The sequence below is a fragment of the Artibeus jamaicensis genome, unplaced genomic scaffold, assembly GCF_021234435.1.
Source record: "Artibeus jamaicensis isolate MK-2021 breed Jamaican fruit bat unplaced genomic scaffold, CSHL_Jam_final contig_786, whole genome shotgun sequence".
Lineage (NCBI taxonomy): Eukaryota > Metazoa > Chordata > Mammalia > Chiroptera > Phyllostomidae > Artibeus > Artibeus jamaicensis.
Window position 1 is genome coordinate 2,034,576 of NW_026521971.1, and position 21,560 is coordinate 2,056,135.

A 21,560-nucleotide genomic window follows, 5' to 3' on the forward strand; every position below is an offset into this window, starting at 1 on the left:
CAAGTATTTATTTAAACAGCAGTGGCGGGGAAAAAGTTATCTTGGTGGTTAGGCATCTGTTTACATTTGTCAAAAGTCATGGAACTGTACACTGGAAAGGATGAATCTCACTGCATATAAATTAAGCCTCAGTCCCTGGCTGGTGTGGCTCAGTGGATTGAGTGCTGCCTGTGAACCAGAGGGTCGCCAGTTAGATTCCCAGTCAGGGCACATGACTGGGTTGCAGGCCAGGTCCCCAATAGCGGGTGTGTGAGAGGCACCACAAACTGATGTTTCTCTCCATCTCTTTCTTCCTCCCTTCCCCGCTCTCTAAAATAAATACAATCTTTGAAAAAAATTATGCTTCAGTAAACCTGACTTTGAAAAAAATGAGCTTTCATTATGTTAATACCACGCAAGAGCATAAATTATAGTTTCCTCACTGTTTATATGGTTGGAACCCAATATGAGAATCTCTTTTCAGTCAGCCACAGAAAATAAATATGAAAATAATGAACTCACCAGTCAATTCTGAATTGTCTTATAGAGAAACTTTGCGAAAGCCTCAATGAGAAAAATGGTGTGAGAAATACAGCCAAACAGAGATGCTAAACATTCATTACTTTAGTTTCTCCTAGTAATTTTCTGATGTTGACTAAAAAATGTTAATAAATAAATATGACCTTTAATCTAGTGTCATCATTTTATTGCATCTGGTTCGTCACATAGGGCATTACTGTATACTTTTCATCTGTTTTGTTCCATTGGTAATTTAAAATATGTACTGTGATAACTGGCACTTTCATATTTTCTTACTTGGTACATCAAGACACCATTTACTAGCCTTCCCCACTTGGATCCTCTGATGTGAAGTTTTTGTTTATGCAGTAAGTTCTATAAATGATTGTATTGGGAGTATGTGATTGGAGAGTGTTTCCTGCATTCTTCTGTATCAGTGGTCCAAAGTTTTTGTTTTTAATTTCAATATCTTCCACTACTGTCTTTGTAATTTCGCTATGGGCCCTCACATGTGACATTCATCCATTTAGTTGGTTTCCAAAAAGCAATATTCTCATTTTTGAGAAAGGTAATTTATCTTTCCCTTAATTTCTTTTGACATACAAAAGAAAGTTGTACATAGTGTATACAACACAATGAGTTTGGAGATAAGTCGACTCTGGTCAATGCTATTAGCATATCCATCACCTCCAAAAGTTTCCTCCCACTTTATTTTTCTGTAAGAACACTTAACAAGATCTACCTTCTTAGCAAAAGTTTCAGTATACAATATAGTACTGTTAACTATAAGCACTATAGTATATAATAGGTATTTTATTATTCTTCTTGCACAACCAAAACTTTCTTTTTTGAAAGGTGTCTGTTTCTGTGTTGTCCATACTTATAGGAGTGGGTTTCATTCAGATTAATACTTGCATAATATTTTACAACTTTATAGCAGCATTTGACTTAGTCTTAAACATCTCTCTACACTCTTAAAAATTACTGAGGACCCTGAAGAGCTTTAAAAATTATTTTTATTAAAATATAGTTGGCATACAATATTAGTTTAAGCATACAACAGTGATTCTATACCTTGATATAATCATCACATTAAACCTAGAAAGGCTTTGTCACCATGTAAATACTTCAAGTATTACCATATTCCGTTCTGTGCACTACATCTCCAAAGAGGCTTTTTGTAATTCATAATTATCAATATTTACTCAATTATAAATTAAAATTGAGATTCTTTTTAAGGAACAAGAACACAAGCACACATTCCATTAGTCATCATTGCGATGGCGTCACCATACGTCATGCGATCCCTGGAAAACATTCCGGAAGGGAGCAAATGAGAATACAGAAGGCAAATAACGTCTGAGTATTTTTAGAAAATTTTCGATAAGCGGACACCGCACTCCCCTCCCTTCCTGGATCACACACCGAGAACTGTTGTCTGTCACAAGTCTTCGTCTCCCCTCAGAGTTAGTGCCTCTCGGTGTGACCCCAACCCCAGCAAAGAAACTGAATCCCCGACACCCCTTAAACACAGAACCCAACCCTCTAGATGGCTGCTTCTCCGGAAGTCAGAGCTGCGCGCGCAGCGCGTGCCGCCGACTTCCCGACGTGCCGCAGAACTGCGGCGTATACCGGCGCAAGCCGTAGCGACTCACGTGACTCGCGGGGCACCAGTGGCGGGAATCTGTGAGTGGGCGCTGACGTGGGGTTCTTCAGCCTGTGTTTTGTGTCTGCCGTGGGCATCCCCGGCGCGACCCTCACCAGCTCTTTCCCCCAGACGGGAAGTAAGTCGGCGTGGGAGGAAGGTTCCAGCGAGAGCCTTCGCTCCCACCCGGACCCTCTTGGCCCGGGCTCTCCCAGCTCCGCTGAACCTTGCTGGATCATTGGTGTTGAGATAAAATTGACAAACATGTCCCGGATCGAAAAGATGAGCATTCTGGGCGTGCGGAGTTTTGGAATAGAGGACAAAGATAAGCAAATTATCACTTTCTTCAGTCCCCTCACAATTTTGGTTGGCCCCAATGGGGCGGGGAAGACGGTAAGTCCGGAGTTAGTCAGTCACCTTCCGTTTGCGGGTCGCTACATCTTAGGAATCTGGAGAAGGAAAATACCTGGAGAGTTAAGAACGCGGATGAGGACGAGAGGCGCCCCCACTCCTCTGGTCTTGGGGCCCCCGGAAGTGCGGCCCTTTGGGTGACTCCCAGGCTCCGGGCCGTGGCCAGAGACTTGAAAAGTAGAGCAGACCCAGTATCCTAAGGGTGTCCCCGCTGGTCTGCTGGACAAGACGTACTGGGGACTGGGAGCTACGGCTCTCAGAGAGCTCAGCCCTACAAGAGGCCTTTTGTTCGAAAAAACATCAAGCCTCTGATGTTTTTTCATCCTTGCTCCTGAAACAGCACTCACTCCCTGGTATTTGTCTCAATAAAGGAACCTACTAAAAAGCTACAAAATATAAGTATGTGAGTTTACAAGTATGCCGACTGTATACGCATAATACATAAGAAATAGCTTAATTTTAAGAGGAGACCAAGGCGGTGGGGCCTAAAATTGGGAAAGTGCAGGCATACCTCGTTTTATTGTACGTGGTGTTATTGCTCTTAACAGGTGCTGCGATTTTTTTTACAAACTGAAGTCAAGTCCCTCCACCAGGAAACAAAAATAAAATACGACCCGCTTAATTGCAGTGGTCTGAAGCCAAACCAGCAATATCTCTGAGGTGTACCTGTATTTTGTTGTTAGGATGCTCTTAACGTAGCCAAAAAATTTCAGTGCGACTTATTTACTGTGATTTTTTTTTTTAAACTGGGAATATTTAGAAATTAGAGTTGGGCCCTGAAGTGGCAAGCAATTATAGAAAAAGTATAGTTGAGAGGCTGTTCTGAAACAGGGCTTGAGAAAAAGCAAGGAGGTATCAGTGTAACAGGGAGAAGAGAAAATGAAGTTTTGTTGAAAGTATAGAGGAAGAACCCTACCTGGTGTGGCTCAGTGGCTTGAGTGCTGGGCTGCAGACCAAAGGGTTGTTGGTTCGATTCCCAATCAGGGCACATGCCTGGGTGTGTGGGAGGCACACACTGATGTTTCTCTCTCTAAGAAGATTAATAAAATCTTTTTAAAAAGTGTAGAGAAAGAGGTAAGATATAGTGTTGAGACCTGAATGTTTGACTCTTGCCTGCCTTTAATGTGAAAATGTTATGTTTTTTTGAATGCCTGTTATATACCTAGCATTGCATTGTTATCTACTGTAGAGGAGATTAGTGTGTTTATGAGCACTGGCTGCCTGAGTACAAGTTTTTTGCTTTACCGTTTGTTAGCTGTGTGACTGCAGGAGTGACTTGTATAGTCCGTGTTTTTCGGACTATAAGACATACTCCCCCCAGAAAAAGTTTGGGAGGAAAAGGGGGTGTGTCTTATAGTCCAAATGTAGCTTACCTGGCTTGCTGGGAGGGTGGTGGCCTATGTTATTAAATATTTTACCACATCTTTTGCTTCAAAATTGCTTTTCCTATTTTCCTCTAAAACCTAAGTGCGTCTTATGGTTTAAAAAATTCAGTAAATGTTCTGTGCCTTAGCTTTCTCATTTATAAAATGGGGATAAAAGTAATTTCTGCAGTCCAGGATTAGTGTGAGAATCAAATGGTTGCAGTGTGCAAAAGCAGTTAGCACAATACCTGGCACATAGTAAGGTCTATGTAACTGTTAGCCATTGGTTTTGTGGGTTTTTTTAAAACTTTTTAAAACATTTCAGTTTTATGTAGGTATAATTGACATAGAAAGTTGTAAAATACTTGAAGTATACATCCTGCTGATTGGTAATACCTAATGGTGAAAGGATTCTCTATATTAATTAACAAATCCATCACCTCACATATTTATTCTTTCTTTAGCAAAAACATTTAAGTTCAGCAAATTTCAATTATACAATACTGTTGTTAACTATGCTAACCATGTTCACATTAGCTGTTATGAAATTGTAGGGTTTTAATTGGAAATAGAGATTTTTTCCAAATATTTATTTTATTTTATTATATTTTCTTAATTATATAGTTTTTCTATGAACTTACAACAATTATTTTTTAACATTTAATCATCTATAGTGTAGGTTTTATGTCAAATTTGATCTGATTGTATCATTATAGTCTTTATGGTAAATAATATTGTTATAATGAATATTTCATTATTAACTTCTGTGGTTTGCTTATGACTACATAATATAATTTTTTTTCTTTCTTTAGACCATTATTGAATGTCTAAAATATATTTGTACTGGAGATTTCCCTCCTGGAACCAAAGGAAATACATTTGTTCATGATCCCAAGGTAATGGTGCTAGTAGAATTTTGTACTTTTAAAATAAAATGTTTATGATTATATCCTTGGCTGGTATAGCTCAGTGGATTGAGCACAGGCCTGCGAACCAGAGGATAGCAGTTGGATTCCCAGTCAGGGCACATGCCTGGGTTGCAGGCCAGTTCCCAGCAGGGGACGCACGAGAGGCAACCATACATTGATATTTCTCTCCCTTTCTCCTTCCCTTCTCCCTCTAAAGAAAAATAAAAATTTTTATTAAAAAAATAAAATGTTAAGAAGACACCCAACCCAATTACAAAATGGGAAAAGGACTTGAACAAACAATTCTCCAAGGAGGACATACAGAACATTCAGAGACACATGAAGAGATGCTCAATATCATTAGCTATCAGAGAGATGCAAATTAAAACCACAATGAGATACCACTTTACACCAGTCAGGATGGCTATCATAAACAAAGCAACAAACAACAAATGTTGGAGAGGTTGTGGGGAAAAGGGGTCCTTAGTTCACTGTTGGTGGGAGTGCAGACTGGTACAACCATTATGGAAAACAGTATGGATTTTTCTCAGAAAAATAAAAATCGACCTGCCTTTTGACCCAGCAATTCCACTGCTGGGATTATATCCTAAGAATCCTAAAACATCAATATCAAAGAACCTATGTACCACAATGTTCATAGCAGCACAATTTACAATAGCCAAGAGTTGGAAGCAACCTAGGTGCCCATCAGTAAATGAATGGATCCAAAAATTGTGGTACATATACACAATGGAATTCTATGCTGCAGAGAGAAAGAAGGAGCTACTACCCTTTGCAACAACATGGATGGAACTGGAAAGCATTATGCTGAGTGAAATAGGCCAGGTGCTGAAAGACAAATACCATATGATCTCACCTTTAACAGGAAGCTAAACAACAAAACAAACAAGCAAGCAGGAAAAAAAACCCCAAAAAACAAAGACACTGAAATAGAGAACAAGGGGACAGTGACCAGAGGGGAGAAGGAAGGGAAGTTAAGGGGAAAAAGGGGGAGGGATTTGGAGGAACAAATAGGAAGGACACAGGGATGAGAACTAAGGGGGGGGGGTGGAAATGGGAGGGAGGTGGGGAGCAAGGGGCGGGGGAGGCTGGGATGGGAAAAATAGACAAAAAACTGTACTTGAAAAATAACTAAATAAAATTTAAAAAAATTTAAAAAAATAAAATGTTTATGATTCTAAAAGTGATAACTTACTGTAGAAACCTAGGAGGAAAAGTATCAAGAGATATGAATGTCATCCACACACGTTCTCAGCACCTAGTGAAAACCATTGTTGATAATTTCATATATATTTTTTATCCTTTTCATGCTATTTTTCATAGCTGAAATCATACTTGAATTTTATATTCTGAAGGTTTTTTTCTACTTAACATTATCATGAAGTCCCATATCATTAAAAAATTATATTAAGTTCTTAATTTGGGTGTTTTTGATATATGGGTGCTTTTTAAAAAAATCTTTATACTTTTTTGTGTGTCTGAAATATTTCCTCCTTAAAATATGTAACTTTTCGTGATTTTTTAAAATAATTGCATAATTTTCATACATTTAGATTGCTTTTAATTTTTCATTAAAATGTACATGATGGAAGTCTTTGTCTGAATCTTTGAATTATGGTGTTGATACTATTGGAGTGTGGAAAGGACATGGGATTTTCTATATGTGTCTGGCTTACTGATTTTTCTTGTTTCATGTACTATGTAGTGGAGTCGTGCCTCTCTCAAGACCTAACCTCCACAGAAGTTGGTTGTGTATTTATTCCAGGCTTTTTCCTGTGTTTATGAAAACGTATCTGTGCGCATATGTAAATGCACTCACATACGTAATATTTTTTCACGTGGATAGAATTTTATTATACCACTTTACAAGTAAGTTATTTAGTGATGTCCTGCATATTCGTTTATATGTACACAGGGTGGGTAAAAGCAGGTTGACGGTTGTGTGTATGCAAAACAGTTTATTTTTGTATTATTTACTAATTATGTATTATATTCCACATGAACAATTATTGTGTTACTTTCCACCCCTGTATACATGCACACTTTTATTTCATTGTTTTATTAAATAATATTACACTGAGTTTATATTCTGTAGTTTAACTGGCCCCAAGTTAATGGTCATTGAAGTTTCTACTTTTATATGACTAAAGATAACTAATAATGAAAATATTTATTAATTTTCTTTTTAGAAATAAAAATACCATTAGTACATGTATTCAGCCCTCTCTGTAATGACTATTCAAATCTTCTCTCTTCTTAAACCTACAATCCACTCTTCTTGATTGATGATCTTGTCTTGTACTTTATTGAGAAGAGTCAAAAGAAAAGTCCCTCATTTTCCAGTCATAAAATCTACCAAACTACTCTGCATATGTACCCATTCTATCTGTTTTTTCTCCTGTGTTTAGGGTAAATTGTTTATTGTTTTATCTAAAGGTCAACCAGCTCCTCTTAGAGACCGAGATGACAATCCCTTTTGTCATCTTCTTGCTCTTTTAATAGCAATTTCTCCCTCTTCATAGGATGGTTTGTGTCAGCATGTAAGCATGCTCTTGTAGCTTCAGTCTATAAACACAAACCACTGTCTTTCAACCAGTGTCTCATACTCTGTCTACTTACTTCCTCTTCTCTGTTCCAGTTTATAACAAAATTCACAAGAGTTGTATGTAGTATTCAATGTCTTTGTTGCTTCCCATGTTCTCTTCAGCCTACTCCGTTCAGATTTTCTTCTTTTATTCTCAGTAAAACTGCTTTTATAAGGTCACCACTAATCTCCGTGTTGCCAGATAAAGCGGTCATTTTCTAATTCTCAAGAACTTCTCAGCAGATTTGATATAGTTGATTATTCCCTTTTCAAAAAGCACTGTTCTCTTGGCCTCCATGACACAATCTCATACCTCCTTTTTCACTGGCCACACCATATTCTCCTTTGCTGAGTTGATCCTGATGGTTTGCTTGACTCCTGAGTCGATTCTGATGGTTTCACTGCTGAATTCTACCAAACATTTTAGGAAGAAATAATGCCAGTTCTACACAAACCCTTTCAGAAAAGTGAGGCAGAGGAAATACATCCCAGCTGTTTATGGGACTAGCATTACCCCACACCCAAACCAGACCAAGACATTACAAGAAAACTGCAGACGGATACCTCTCGCAAACATAAATGCAAGAACCCCTGACAAAAGAAGTTCAGCAATATGCAGATACAGATACTACACCTTAACTAGGTAGGGTTTATCTCAGGAATGTAAGGTTCGTTTAACATATGAAAACCAATCAGTGTAATTTGCCACATTAACAAAGAAGAAATATCATTTGAGCATCAGTAGGTACAAAAACATCATAAATTCAGTATTCATTTGTGATAAAAACTCAGCACCATCCTTCATTCCTGAGTAACTCAGTTCAAAAGCTAGCAGGTGAGGCTGAGGGAAGAAGGCATCAACAAAAAGCTAGCTGTGGCAGTGTGGTTAGGAATTGAAGCCCAAGTGGGAAATGAATGAGTCCATAGTTATATTTAAAAATGAAAAGAAAAACGGGAGAAGAACAAAGCCTTAAGTAGAATTTACTTTGTTTTTAATTTTTTTATTTAATCTTTATTTTTTTCTATTGCCATTTAGTCCTCTTGTACTCCCCTCCCCCCCAGCAATATCCACAGTGTTGTCCACGTCCACGAATCCTTCATCTTTGTGCTCAACCCCTCCACCCCATCACCACTCCCCACTAGCAGTCACCAGTTACAGCGACATACAATATATTAGTTTCAGGTGTACAACATAGTGATTAGACATTTATATAACTTAGGGTCACCCTGATAATTCTAGTACCCATCTGGCCCCATATATAATTATTACAGTATTATGGGCTCTATTACCTGTGCTGCATTTACATCCTGTGACTTTGGTAACCGCCAACTTGTACTCGTTAATCCCTTCACATTTTTCACTCGTCTCTCCAACTGCCTCCCCACCCTAGTCTGGCAGCTGTCACTTGGCTCTCTGCATCTATGAGTTTGTTTCTGTTCTGTTTGTTCATTTTGTTTTTTAGATTCCACATATAAGTGAAGTCATATGGTATTTTTTTAATGGCTGAGTAATCCATTGTATACTAATACATGTACCACATCTTCATTAATTCAAATCTTCAAACACTACAGTTGTTGCTATGTCTTGGCTATTGCATATCAAGCTGCAGTGAACACAGGGGTAAATATATCTTTTCAAATTGCTGTTTTGGATTTCTTCATATAAATACCCAAAAGTGGAATTGGTAGATTATATGGTAGTTCTGTTTTTAATTTTTTGAGGAACCTCCATAACTGATTCATTAGTGGCTGTACCAATCCGCATTCCCACCAACAGTACACCAGGGTCCACCCCCTTTTCTCCACATCCTGGCCAGCACTTATTTGTTGATTTCTTGGTGATAGCCGTTCTGACAGGTATGAGGTGATAATATCATTGTAGTTTTAATTTGCATTTCCCCGATAATTAATGACATTGAGTATCTTTTCATGTCTGTTGGCCATTTGTATGTCCACTTTAGAGAAATGTCTGTTCATGTCCTCTGCCCATTTTTTTTTAAAGATTTTATTTATTTATCTTTAGAGAGGAAGGGAAGGAGAGAGGGAGAGAAACATCAATGTATGGTTGCCTTTCATGCGTCCCCTGCTGGGAATTGGCCTGCAGGGAACCAGCCTGCAACCCAGGCATATGCCCTGACTGGGAATCAAACCGCGATGGTGTGGTTCACAGGCCCAAGCTCAATCCACTGAGCTGCACCAGCCAGGGTTCCTCTGCCCATTTTTTAATTGGATTGTTTGGGGGTTTTTGCTGTTAAGTTGTATGAGTTTCTTATATATTTTGGATACTAACCTTTTATTGGATATATCATTGGCAAATATCTTCTCCCATTCAGTAGGTTTTCTTTGATTTTATTGATGGTTTCCATTACTGTGCAAAAAACTCTTTAGTTTGATGTAGAATCATTTATTTTTTTCTGTTATTTCCCTTGCCTGAGGAGACATATCCAAAAACAATATTGCTAAGAGCAACGACTACATTTCTTCTAGGAGTTCTATGGTTTCATGTCTTACATTTAAGTCTTTAATTCATTTTTAGTTCATTCTTGTAAAAGTGGTCTTCATTTTCTTGGCATGTACTGTTCACTTTTGCCAACATCATTCATTGAAGACACAGTCTTTACCCTGTTGTATATTCTAGCCTCCTTTGTCATAGATTCATTGACCATAGAGGCATGAGTTTATTCCTGGGCTCTGTATTCTGTTCAGTGAATCTATGTGTCTGTTTTTATGCCAGCACCATACTGTTTTGATTACTGGAGCTTTGTAGTATAGTTTAGTATCAAGGCGCATGATACCTCCAACTTTGTTGTTCTTTCTCAAGATTGCTTTATCTATTCAGAGTCTTTTGTGGTTTTATATAAATTTTAGGATTCTTTATTTTAGTTTTGTGAAAAATGCCATAGGTATTTTGATAGGGATTGCATTGAATCTGTAATTGCTTTGTGTAGTATGGACATTAGAAGAGTGTTAACATAGTTATGGATCTGTTCAGATTTTCTGTTTCTTCTTGATTCAGTCTTGCAAGATTTTTTTCTAAGAATTTATCCTTTTCTCCTGGGTTGTTCAATTTGTTGGCATATAATTGTTTTTAGGATTCCTTTATACCGGTAATCCTATGTATTTCTGTGGTGTCAGTTGTCACTTCCCCTCTTTCATTGCTGATTTTATGTATTTGGGCCCTCTCTTTTTCTTGATGAGTCTGGTTAAAGGTTTATCAATTTTGTTTATCTTTTCAAAGAATCAGTTCTTGGTTTCATTGATCTTTTGTATTTTTTTTGGACTCTATTTTGTTTATATCTCCTCTGACCTTTATTATTTCCTTCCCCTGCTCATTTTGGGCTTTGTTTATTCTTCTATTTCTAGTTCCTTTAGATGTAAGAATAGATTGTATGTTTGTGATTAATATTTCTTGAGGTAGATATGGGTCTCAAGGCCTTTTTAAATTTCTTCCTTGATCTCCTTAACCCATTCATTCTTTAGTATAACATGTTATTTAGTCCCCATGTGTTTGTGTGTTTTCAGTTTTTTTCCTGTAAATTATTTCTAGTTTTCATACCATTATCATCGGAGACGGTGGTTGGAATGATCTGTTTTCTCAAATTTGTCGAGACTTGTTGCCAACCTGTTCTATCCTGGAAAATGTTCCATGTGCACTTGGAAGGAATGTATATTCTGCTGCTTTGGGATGAAATGTTCTAAAATTATCAGTTAAATTCATCTCATCTAATGTGTCATTTTAGGCTATTGTTTTCTTATTGATTTTCTGCCTGGATGATCTATCCATTGATGTCAGTGGTGTGTTAAAGTACCTTACTCTTTCTTACTGTATCACTGATGATCCCTTTCTTTATGTCCATCAGTATTTGCTTTATATTTTTAGGTGCTCCTAGGGTGCATAAATGTTTATAAGGGTTATATCCTCTTGTTGGATTTATCCTTTTATTATTGTGAAATGTCCTTCTTTGCCTCTTACAGCCTTTGTTTTAAAGTCCGTTTTGTCTGATACAAGTATTGCTACTCCAGCTGACTTTCATTTGCATTCACACAAACTGTCTCTTTCCATCCCTTTACATTCTGTCTATGTCTGCAATCTGAAGTGGGTCTTTTTAGACAGCATATGTATGTATGGATCTCGTTTTGTAATTGGAACATTTAATCCACTTACATTGAAAGTAATTACTGATAGGTATGTAGTTATTGCCATTTTATTAATTGTTTTTTTTATGTATTTTAGTTCTTATTTTCTCGCTGTCTGCTGTTGTATGTTCATGACTTTCTATAGTGTTCTGTTTGGATTTCTTTCTATTTATGTATAGTATATATCTTGTAGCTTTGTGGCTTATGGTTACCATGTGCTTTATGTATACCAGACTCTGTAGAAGGCAGTCTATTTTAAGTTGGTGGTTGCTTCAGTCTCAGCTTCATATTCTAAGACCACTACAATTTTTACTCATGCCTTCCATGTTTGTGTGTTTTTGTCATTTTATTTTACTTTTGTGTCTGTGTGTGTATCCCTTAATTTATTATTGTAATTACACTTGATCTTCCTACTTTTGCCTTTTAACTTTTGCACTAGCTTTGGTAGATCTCCCGCTGTTACTTTTTGCTTTTGTCAGTGGGAATTCTTTCCTATATTTCCTTACTCATATTTTTGAACTTTTCTTCTTAAAGAAGTCTTTTTAACATTTCTCCTAATACTGGTTTAGTGGTGAAAAACTCTTTTAGCTTTTTCTTGTTTGGGAAACTCTTGATCTCATTTGATTCTAAATGATAGCTTTGCTGGGTAGAAGAGTCTTGTTTGTAGGTCTTTGCTTTTCATCACTTGGAATGTTTCATGTGAATCTCTTCTGGCCTGCAAGTTTCTGTTAAAAAAATCAGCTGATATTTTCGTAGGAGCTCCTTTGTACATACCTAACTGCTTTTTTCTTGCTGCTTTTAAGGTTCTCTCTTTGTCTTTAACTTTTTGAATTTTAATTATGCTGTCTTGGTGTGGGCCTCTTTGGGTTCATCTTGTCTGGGACCCTGAGCTTCTTGGACTCATGTCTATTTCCTTTTCCAGGTTAGGGAAGTTTTCAGTCATTATTTCTTCAGTAGGTTTTCAAACCCTTGCGCTCTCTCTCCTTTCTTTGGTACCTCTCTCATGGGAATGTTGGTGTGCTCGGTGTTGTCCCAGAGGTCCCTTTTGCTTTTCTGATCGGGTGTTTTCCACTCCCTTGTATTATTCGATCATCTCCTTCATGTAATCTGTTGTTGATTCCTTCCAGTGTTTTTCATTTCAGTTATTGTAATCTTCCTTTCTCACTAGTACTTTTTTGTGTTTTGTACCTTTGTAGTTTCTCACTGAGGTCATCTCTTCTTCCCCTAAGTTCATTGAGCATCCATATACCCACTGTTTTGATACTCAGTGAGAGACAGTGTCTGGTAGGTTGCTTGTCTGCATTTCAGGTAGTTTTTTTCTGGAATTTGGTCTTGCTCTTTCATTTGGGATATATCTCTTTGTCTCCTCATTTTGGCTTCTTCCCTGCATTTGTAGATCTGCTCTGTCTCCCAGTCACTGCATAGTGGCCTTATGTAGGACATGTACTCTGGGTCTCAGTAGCATAGTCCCTGGTTACCTCAGTCAAGTGTTTTAGGGGTACCCCTTGTGTGGGCTGTGTGTGTCCTGCTGTTGTAGTTGAGCCTTGATTGCTGTTGGCATGTCTTAGAGTTTGGTCAGCCCTCAGGCTAACTAGCTTTGAGTGCTGGCTGTGACTGCAGTGGGTGCACTGTTGTGACGCCACGAAGAGGGAGTTACTTTAGTGGGCTCTAGTGCCTGTCATGTCTGCGCTTTGGGTGTGTCATTTGAGGAGCTGGTTCAGTGACGTTTTGGTACAGTCTGAAGCTGGCCATTGGGTGTATTGGTTCTGGAGCCTCTTGGCAGGGGCTTCAATGCAGGACAAGGTCACTTGCCACTTGCGCTGAGCTTGAGGTCACCTGGTAGAAGCTAAAAAGTGATATGTGGTTGATTGCTGCTCATGATGGGCTTGGAGGAGCTTGGGAAATACAATGCTGTGAACCAAAGCCAGCTGCTACTTGTCTTGGGCTTTGGGACCCTTTAATGGATACCTGAATATAAGCCGAGGCCAGTGGCAACTTGTGCCTGGCTGTGGCTGCTTAGCTGAAGCTGTTTTTGAGCTAAGACTGGCTACACTTACTCCAAGCTTATGGGTACCCAATGGGGGTTACAGTGCAAGTTGAGACCAGCCACTGGTTATGCTGGGCTTAAGGCTGCTTGCAGGGGATACTGAGGTCAGCTGCCACTTGTTTGGGGTTTGTGAACCTTTGAGAGATTTTAGGAAGGTCCTCAGCACGAGCCCAGACAGCCCACCTGTGTGGAGCAGGCCCTAGAAGAGGTTCATGGCAGGTGCTCAACTTGAGTGGGGTGGGATCTCAGGGAATCACCAGGGTGGGACTAATGGTGCTAGCCAGATTAACAGAGAGCTCAGATTTGGTGCTTTATTGTATCTTCAGTCTGAGAGGCTGGAGTGTTCAACAAAGGAATAATGATGCCTGCCAGCACTTCCTTTCCCAGGGAGAGTTGCCCAGACCCTTGCCCTGAAGCTAGCTCCCCCCAGATGTCCCTGGTACTTTTTAAGCTGCTGTCCCTGTTCTGTAGCTCAGAGCAAGTGAGTTTGTCAGCAAATTTGTCAGCAAGCAAGTTCATGTGCAGGCCCATTAAGAGGGCAACGTGATCTCCTGCTGTCCTCATGCTCACTTACACTCAATCCCTGCTGGTTTTCACAGCCAGATGGTACCTTGGGCTGGGACCCATTGCTTCATAGGGGGGACCTTTGCAACATAGATATCCCTCCTGATTTTTCTTCTTTTTAAAAAATCTTCACCCAAAGACATCTTTTTATTGCTTCTAGAGAGAGATGAGGAAGGCTGGGAGGGGGGGAGAGAGAAAAAGAGAGAGAGAGAAACATTGATCAGCTGCCCTCTTTGGAACCCGCAACCTGGGTATGTACACTGACTGGGAATTGAACCCTGTGACCTTTGGGTCTGTGGGTGACATTTCAACCAACTGAGCCAGTCTAGCCAGGGCACTCGTGATTCTTAATTATCACACTTTGAGTGTGAGACCTGCCTGTTCTGAGTCTCTGCCTCTCCTGCCAATCTTGATGCAGCTTCTTTATATCCTTAGTCATAGGACTTCTATTCAGTGAGGTTTCATGTGGCTCTCAGTGATGGTGGTTCTGTAACTTAGTTGTAATGTTAATGTGTTCATGGGGGGAGGTGGACACAGCATTTAGCTTCTCTACCAGCTTGACTGGAAGTTCATATTATCTTAACTAATACATATAGAAGGAATAATGGAACTATAAAATTACTATTTGATAACTGTTGTAATCATCATGTAAGATGCTAAAACTTGTGGAGAAAAGCTTGATAAGGTATGAGATATTTACATGATCATAATGGATCTCTCCCCCAATATTTATTAATAGAAAAGTAGAGGAAATTATAACTTTGTGGTGGAGAATCCTGGCAGATACCACTTTTATCAAGAGATTGATGTTAACATCCAGTAAGGAGATGAATTGAAATCATGTTGCATCTGATAAAATGCAATGAAAGGAACACACCACTTTCACAATGTTCCTGCCAAAGGCGCATAATCTGATCATGGTCATAGAGAAACATTAGACAAATATGAAAAGACATTCTCTGATTTTCAAAATTGTCAGACATGAAAGTCAAGGGAAATCTGATGAGCTGTTCCAGATTGAAAGAAACTAAGGAGACATGACAAGAATGTGTAACTCTGAACGGTGCATAATACAACGTGTAACTCTGAATTGGACGTTTTTGTTGTAAAAGACACATTGAGAAAATTGGAAAAACCTGACTGGGGTCTGAGGACCCTGTGGTAGTAATATTAATATATCAATATCAATTTTCTGATTTTTATGATTGTAAATGAGCTTGTTTTATAGGAAACATTTATGATGGGACACAAGATCAGCAACTTATTCTCAAGTGCTTTAGAGGGTCATATATACTGTATTTCTATTTTTCTGTAACCTTCAGTTTAAAAAACTTTTTAAAATGCTTTTGGTGCTTAAACAACTAAAATTTATATATTTGAAAAATCAGGGACTTCCGCCAAGATGGAGGCATAGGTGGGAACACTTTTCGTCCTCGCACAACCAAATCTAAAAACAACAAAGTTTTAACTACAATAAACACAACCAAACCACACAGAAAATCAAATATGGAGTCCGGAAACAATGGACCACTCAGCTAAACTGGTGAGAGGGACGAAACCAGCAGTGGAGCCAGTCGGGCTAAAAAGATCCGGGCGGTGCTCAGTCAGCTGGGGGCGCGGATCCCAGGTGCGGGCTAGCTATGGGTGGAACCCAGAGAAGAGGCACCCAGGGAAGAGGCGCTGCTGGCTGTCTGCAGTCGGTCACGCATTTGCGTGCAGATAAACCAGTGAAGAGGCGAGCATTGAGACAGATCTCGCAGGCCCCAGCGACTGGCGCAGGTTGGCAGACTCACACATTTGCACTTGGATAAGAAGGCGTGGGCGAGAGGTGAGGCAGACTGGGCCAGCAGAGAGGACCGCCATTGCTCCCTCTCTGACCCCGCCCCCACGTGCAGCGTCACAAACCTGCGACCAGGGTGGCCCTGCCCCGTAAACACCAAGGCACCTCTCCTCACAGGTAACAGGCACGAACAGATCAAAACATGGCTCAAGAACAACTCAGAGCCCCAGAGCCAATAAATCTAAGCAACCAAGAAATAGCCAAACTTTCAGATGCACAGTTCAAAACACTGGTGATCAGGATTCTCACAGAATTGGTTGATTATAGTCACAAATTAGAGGAGTATGTGAGGGCTAAACTAATTGAAATGAATGGAAATGCACAGGAAACCAATAGTAATGGAAAGGAAACTGGGACTCAAATCAAAGGAGTGGACCAGAAAGAGGAAAAAATGACCAAACAGAAAAGGATGAAGAAACAAGAATTCAAAAAAATGAGGAGAGGCTTAGGAACCTTCAGGACATCTTTAAATGCTCCAACATCCGAATTATAGGGGTACCAGAAGGGGAAGAGGAACACCTACGAGTGGAACACTTATTTGAACAAATAATAAAGGAGAATTTCCCCAATCTGGCAAAGGAAATAGACTTCCAGGAAATCCAGGAAGCTCAGAGAGTCCCAAAGAAGTTGGACCCAAGAAGGAACACACCAAGGCACATCATAATTATATTAGCCAAGATGAAAATGAAAGAGAGAGTTCTAGAAGCAGCAAGAGATAAGGAGACAATCACCTACAAAGGAGTGCCCCTCAGACTGTCAGCAGATTTCTCAAAAGAGACCTTACAGGCAAGAAGGGCTGGAAAGAAGTATTCCAAGTCATGAAAACCAAAGACCTACAACCAAGATTGCTCTATCCAGAAAAGTTTTCATTTAGAATAGGACAGATAAAGTGCCTCTCAGATAAGATCAAATTCAAGGAATTCATGATCACCGAGCCCTTACTATATGAAATGTTAAAGGGACTTACCTAAGAAAAAGAAGATAAAAAAGATGAAAGGACATGTTCAGTGAAAGGACAGCAAACTCACAGTTATTAAGAACCACACCTAAAACAAAAGCAAATTAAGAGGACAGCTAGATCAGGAGTGAACCAGAGAAATGAAGATCACGTGAAGGGTTAGCAACAGGGGAGTGAGAGAAGGAGAAGGGGGGAGAAGGTACAGAAAATAAGTAGCATAGACAGTAGATAGAAAATAGATAGGGGGGAGGGTAAGAATAGTATGGGAAATATAGAATCTAAAGAACTTGAGACACGTGTTCATGAACTAAAAGGGGGAGAGTGGTGGGGGAGGGATGTGCAGGGTGGAGGGGAATGAAGGGGGGGAAATAAAACAAACGTAATGGCATAATCAATAAAAAAAGTTAAAAAAAAATCACATACCCGATTTCTTAGTGACACTGAATAATGGAGGGAGATATATAATTTTAATCAATGAAGCAGTAAAATTAAATTCTTTTTCTCATTTTTTCAGTAAGATTGCTTATATATTTTTTCAGAAATATTCTGATACTTATTAAGGAGCTTTTTTTTCTATTTTACCTTGAAAGGTTGCTCAAGAAACAGATGTTCGAGCCCAGATTCGCCTGCAGTTCCGCGATGTCAACAGCGAGCTTGTGGCTGTGCAGCGGTCCATGGTGTGCACTCAGAAGGGCAGAAAGACCGAGTTTAAAACCCTGGAGGGGGTCATTACCAGGACAAAGTAGGCATTCATTTTATATTTGATTATATGCTCATTTTCTGTCTTTTAGTTCCTTTATTTTTTCCCTACCATTTTAAGTTTATTTTAGGGGAGTGTATTTTTTAACACTTTGTTTTGTAGAGCAGTTTTAGGTTCTTAGCAAAATGGAGCCGAAATTAGAGTGTTTATATGTTCCCAGCCCATACATGCACAGCCTCACCCACTGTCACCATTTAACTTTTTATCTGACTCCAATTTATTGGTTAAACAGAATGATCCCATTTAAGATTTAGTGATAATGCTCCATTCTTTTTTTTTTTTTTTTAAGATTTTATTTATTTATTTTGAGAGAGGGGAAGGGATGGGGACAGAGAGGATAAGAAACATTAATGTGTGGTTGCCTCTCGAGTGCCCCCTACTAGGGATCTGGCCTGCAACCCAGGTATATGCCCTGACTGGGAATTGAACTGGCGACCCTTTGCAGTCTGGCCCTCAGTGCACTGAGCCACACCAGCCATAGCAGATTCTTTTGAGTAATTTATGAATAGTTGCTGAATTGAAGGTATATAATTGCTCAAATATAGATTGAATGAAGACAACGTTAGTATGTGTAGGGATGGATGGGATGAGAAGTAGACAAGTAGGAAAGAGTCCTACTTGTCCTAATAATTTGTCCATTTCAACTGTTAACATTCTGTTACAGTAGGTGTCATCTAGTAGTGAGTGTGGATTTCAGAATTACTCTATCCCAGATTCAAAGCTTTATCTTTGTTGAGCAGATTAGTTAACTATAACCTTACCTCTTACTTTTATTTGTTTGTTAAACTAATTAAATAATCCCTTTATTTAACCAATAGTTTTAGCATCTATTGTGTGCCAAAAGCACTATACTAGCCACTAGCTTCCCAAGTGGGTTTTTTCCATTGGCTTTTAAACACACTCAGGTCTCTCCCATACCCTCGATTTCATTCCACTTTAGTAACTATTTCCATCTTCCCCATTATAGCCAGCGAGTCTTCTCAAAAGAATTGTCGACACTCATTGTTTCCATTTCTTTACTTTCTCCTCACTCCTTCTCTAGCCCCTTCTTCTACTGAAACAGCTCCAGCTAAGATCACTAATAACCTCTGTATTAATTAACCTCTGTATTAATAGTGCTATTGCTATACAAAATAGACCACATAGTGAGCAAGCCACTGTTTTCTTCATTTGTAAAATAGAAGTTCCTTATCATTGCACATATCAAGAAAGATGTCGTAAGAATTGAGCTAATGCATATAAAATACTTAATATGTAGTAAGAGCTCTTGTATTAGTTTTTTATGAGTGTTATAACAAACCACAAACTTAGTGGCTTAAGACAACACAAATTTAATATCTTACAGTTCCATAATTTAGAAGTTTGAATTGGGTCTCACTGGCCTAAAATCAAGGTGTTGGCAGGCCTGTGTTCCTTTTTGGAGGCTCTGAGGAACAATCAGTTTCCTTACTCTTTGCACCTTTTAGAGGTCATTCACATTCTTTGGCTCATGGCACTCCTCCTCTCCTCCCTCTTCAAAGCCAGCAGCAGTGGGCAGAGTTCTCACATCACGTCACTCTGACTTCCTCCTCTGCCTCCCTCTCCCAAATTTAAGGACCCTTCCCATTATCTTGGCCCGGCCCAGAAGATCCAGAATAATCTATTTTAAAGTCAAATGATGGGCAATCTTAATTTCATCTGTAGTCCTAATTCCTCTTTGCCATGTAAGTAACACATTCACAAATTCCAGGGATTGGAACGCAGACATCTTTGGAGAGCCATTGTTCTGTGTATTGTAGCTCAGTAAATGGTAGATGTTAATCACTTCTTACTTGAACATATTTTTACTTTCATGACATGTTGCAATAGTGTCCCACTCTCTTTTCTTATAGACATATCCTACTCAGCCAGTGAAAGCTGGAGCTCCACAGACTGGGTCCTGGATTCTCTCCCATCTGTGTTCTACGTTCTCTTCTTGGATGATCTCATTCATTTCTGTTGTTCAAATTACTGTGCATTCATTGGTGACTCACAGATTTATGTCTCCAGGCCAGACCTGTTTCCTGACCCATGTACCCAACCACCTCTTTCATTTTCTACTAATTGTTTCTTTTTTCCTCAGAATTTTCTCCTTTATTGAATTAAGGAATGGATAATAATACTGCAAATCTAAAACTTATAGTGTAATGAAACAATATTGTTTTTTAAAAATATTTTATTGTTTATGCTATTACGGTTGTCTCTATTTTTCCCTCTTTGCCACCGTCCACTTCCATAGTCGGTCCCTACACCATTGTCTGTGTCCATGGGTCCTTTATGTATGTCCTTTGACTGATTAATCAGCCCCTGCATCTACCACTTGTTTCAAAGACACCTCAGATTCAGCCATACCAAGTTCTTGGTCCTTTCCCGACTGCCCTTAGGAAAAACTTCCACAACCTGGTCCTCTTGTGGTTCTTCTCTCAGCAAATGACTCCTCTATCCATAGAGGGGTTCATTTTGACACCTTCCTTGCCCTTCATATACAGTCATTTACCAAGTCATATAAATTTAACCAAATATTCTTTGAGTCTGTTTTTCTTCATCTCTATAATGACCATTTCACTCCAAGCTACCATCTTTTCCCGGTCTAATGTTATAACCTCCTGGTCTATATCCATTCCATCCCCCTACAAAATATTCTCAGTTCATTCAGTGTTATATTTTAAACATACATAAACAACAGTGAAGACAGACACTGCCTCTGCCCACCTAATCTAGTCCTTAACAGATACTGGACAGAGGATAGGAAAGAAAACGGTAGATTCATTCTTCTGCTGAGAGATACTAAGAGATCTCTTAGAGTCCAAGGATAGGAAAGCTCCCAGCTCTGGGTATAATGATGTGGGGAACTGATTTAAAAGACTGTGGGGCAGCTTTCTCTATTGGATTTTGTTAGTGTGACTCTAGAACTTGAGGTCTACTAAGAATCCTCCCTGGATTTGCTTAGATGGGTGTCATTTAGGTGAGTTTGCCTTTACTCTACTTTTACAGTGTGTCTGTTACTGAACAACCCCTCATTTAAACTACGCAGTCTTCAGATGTGCTCAATCAAGGTACTTTCTTTGCCTGTCTGCTGTGGATCATCATATTTTGTTCTATTCTTTAAAGTGTCTAATTTTCCTTATTTTTAAGTTCTAAGAATTGGAGATAGTTTATTTTTCTCTGCATTATCTATAAATATGGTACATGGTTATATTTAAAAATCCAAATATGTAAAAAAAGTCTTGCATTTTTCTGCACTACACAGTTTTATGTTCTTTTTTATCTGTGAACTGCTGAATTCTTTCAGAATACTTTTTTAGTATGAGGAAACTACTGTAACAGGATGAATGAGGGGACTTTTTGCAAGTACAGCAAGAATGATTGACTAAGCAGTAGAATAGGTACAACTGGAGGTTATTCTATGTAAGTTCTATTTTTAAAGTGTATTTTATTAATTATGTTAGTACAGTTGTCCCAATTTTTTCCCCTTTGCCCTCCTCCACCCAGTACGTCCCTTCCCTCCAACAATCCTACCACCCCCTTAGTTCATGTCCATGGATTGTGCAGATAAGTTCGAATACTTCTCCATTTCCTACACTGTTTTTAACACCTCCCACACCCCCTCTATTTTGTACCTAGCATTTATGCTTCTTAATCCCTGCACCTTTTACCTCATTCTCTTCCTTCCCCCTCCCAGCTAATGACCCTCCAAATGATCTCCTATCTATGATTCTGTTCCTGTTCTGGTTATTTGCTTAGGTTTTGTTTTTCAGATTCATTTGTTGATAGTTGTGAGTTTCTTCCCTTTTTAATGTTCATA

At 39.0% G+C, this 21,560-nt stretch overlaps 1 protein-coding gene across 1 annotated transcript in view; it reads left to right on the forward strand.

Annotated features, from left to right (window-relative positions):
• Positions 1–2,116: 2,116 nt before the first annotated feature.
• RAD50 (RAD50 double strand break repair protein) overlaps positions 2,117–21,560 on the forward strand; it is a 76,211-nt gene continuing 56,767 nt past the window's right edge. The window contains exons 1-3 of the mRNA XM_037129892.2: positions 2,117–2,536; positions 4,731–4,814; positions 17,568–17,719. Of these exons, the coding sequence (XP_036985787.1) occupies positions 2,408–2,536; positions 4,731–4,814; positions 17,568–17,719 (365 nt within the window). The 5' untranslated portion in view covers positions 2,117–2,407. The remainder of the gene's footprint in view (positions 2,537–4,730; positions 4,815–17,567; positions 17,720–21,560) is intronic.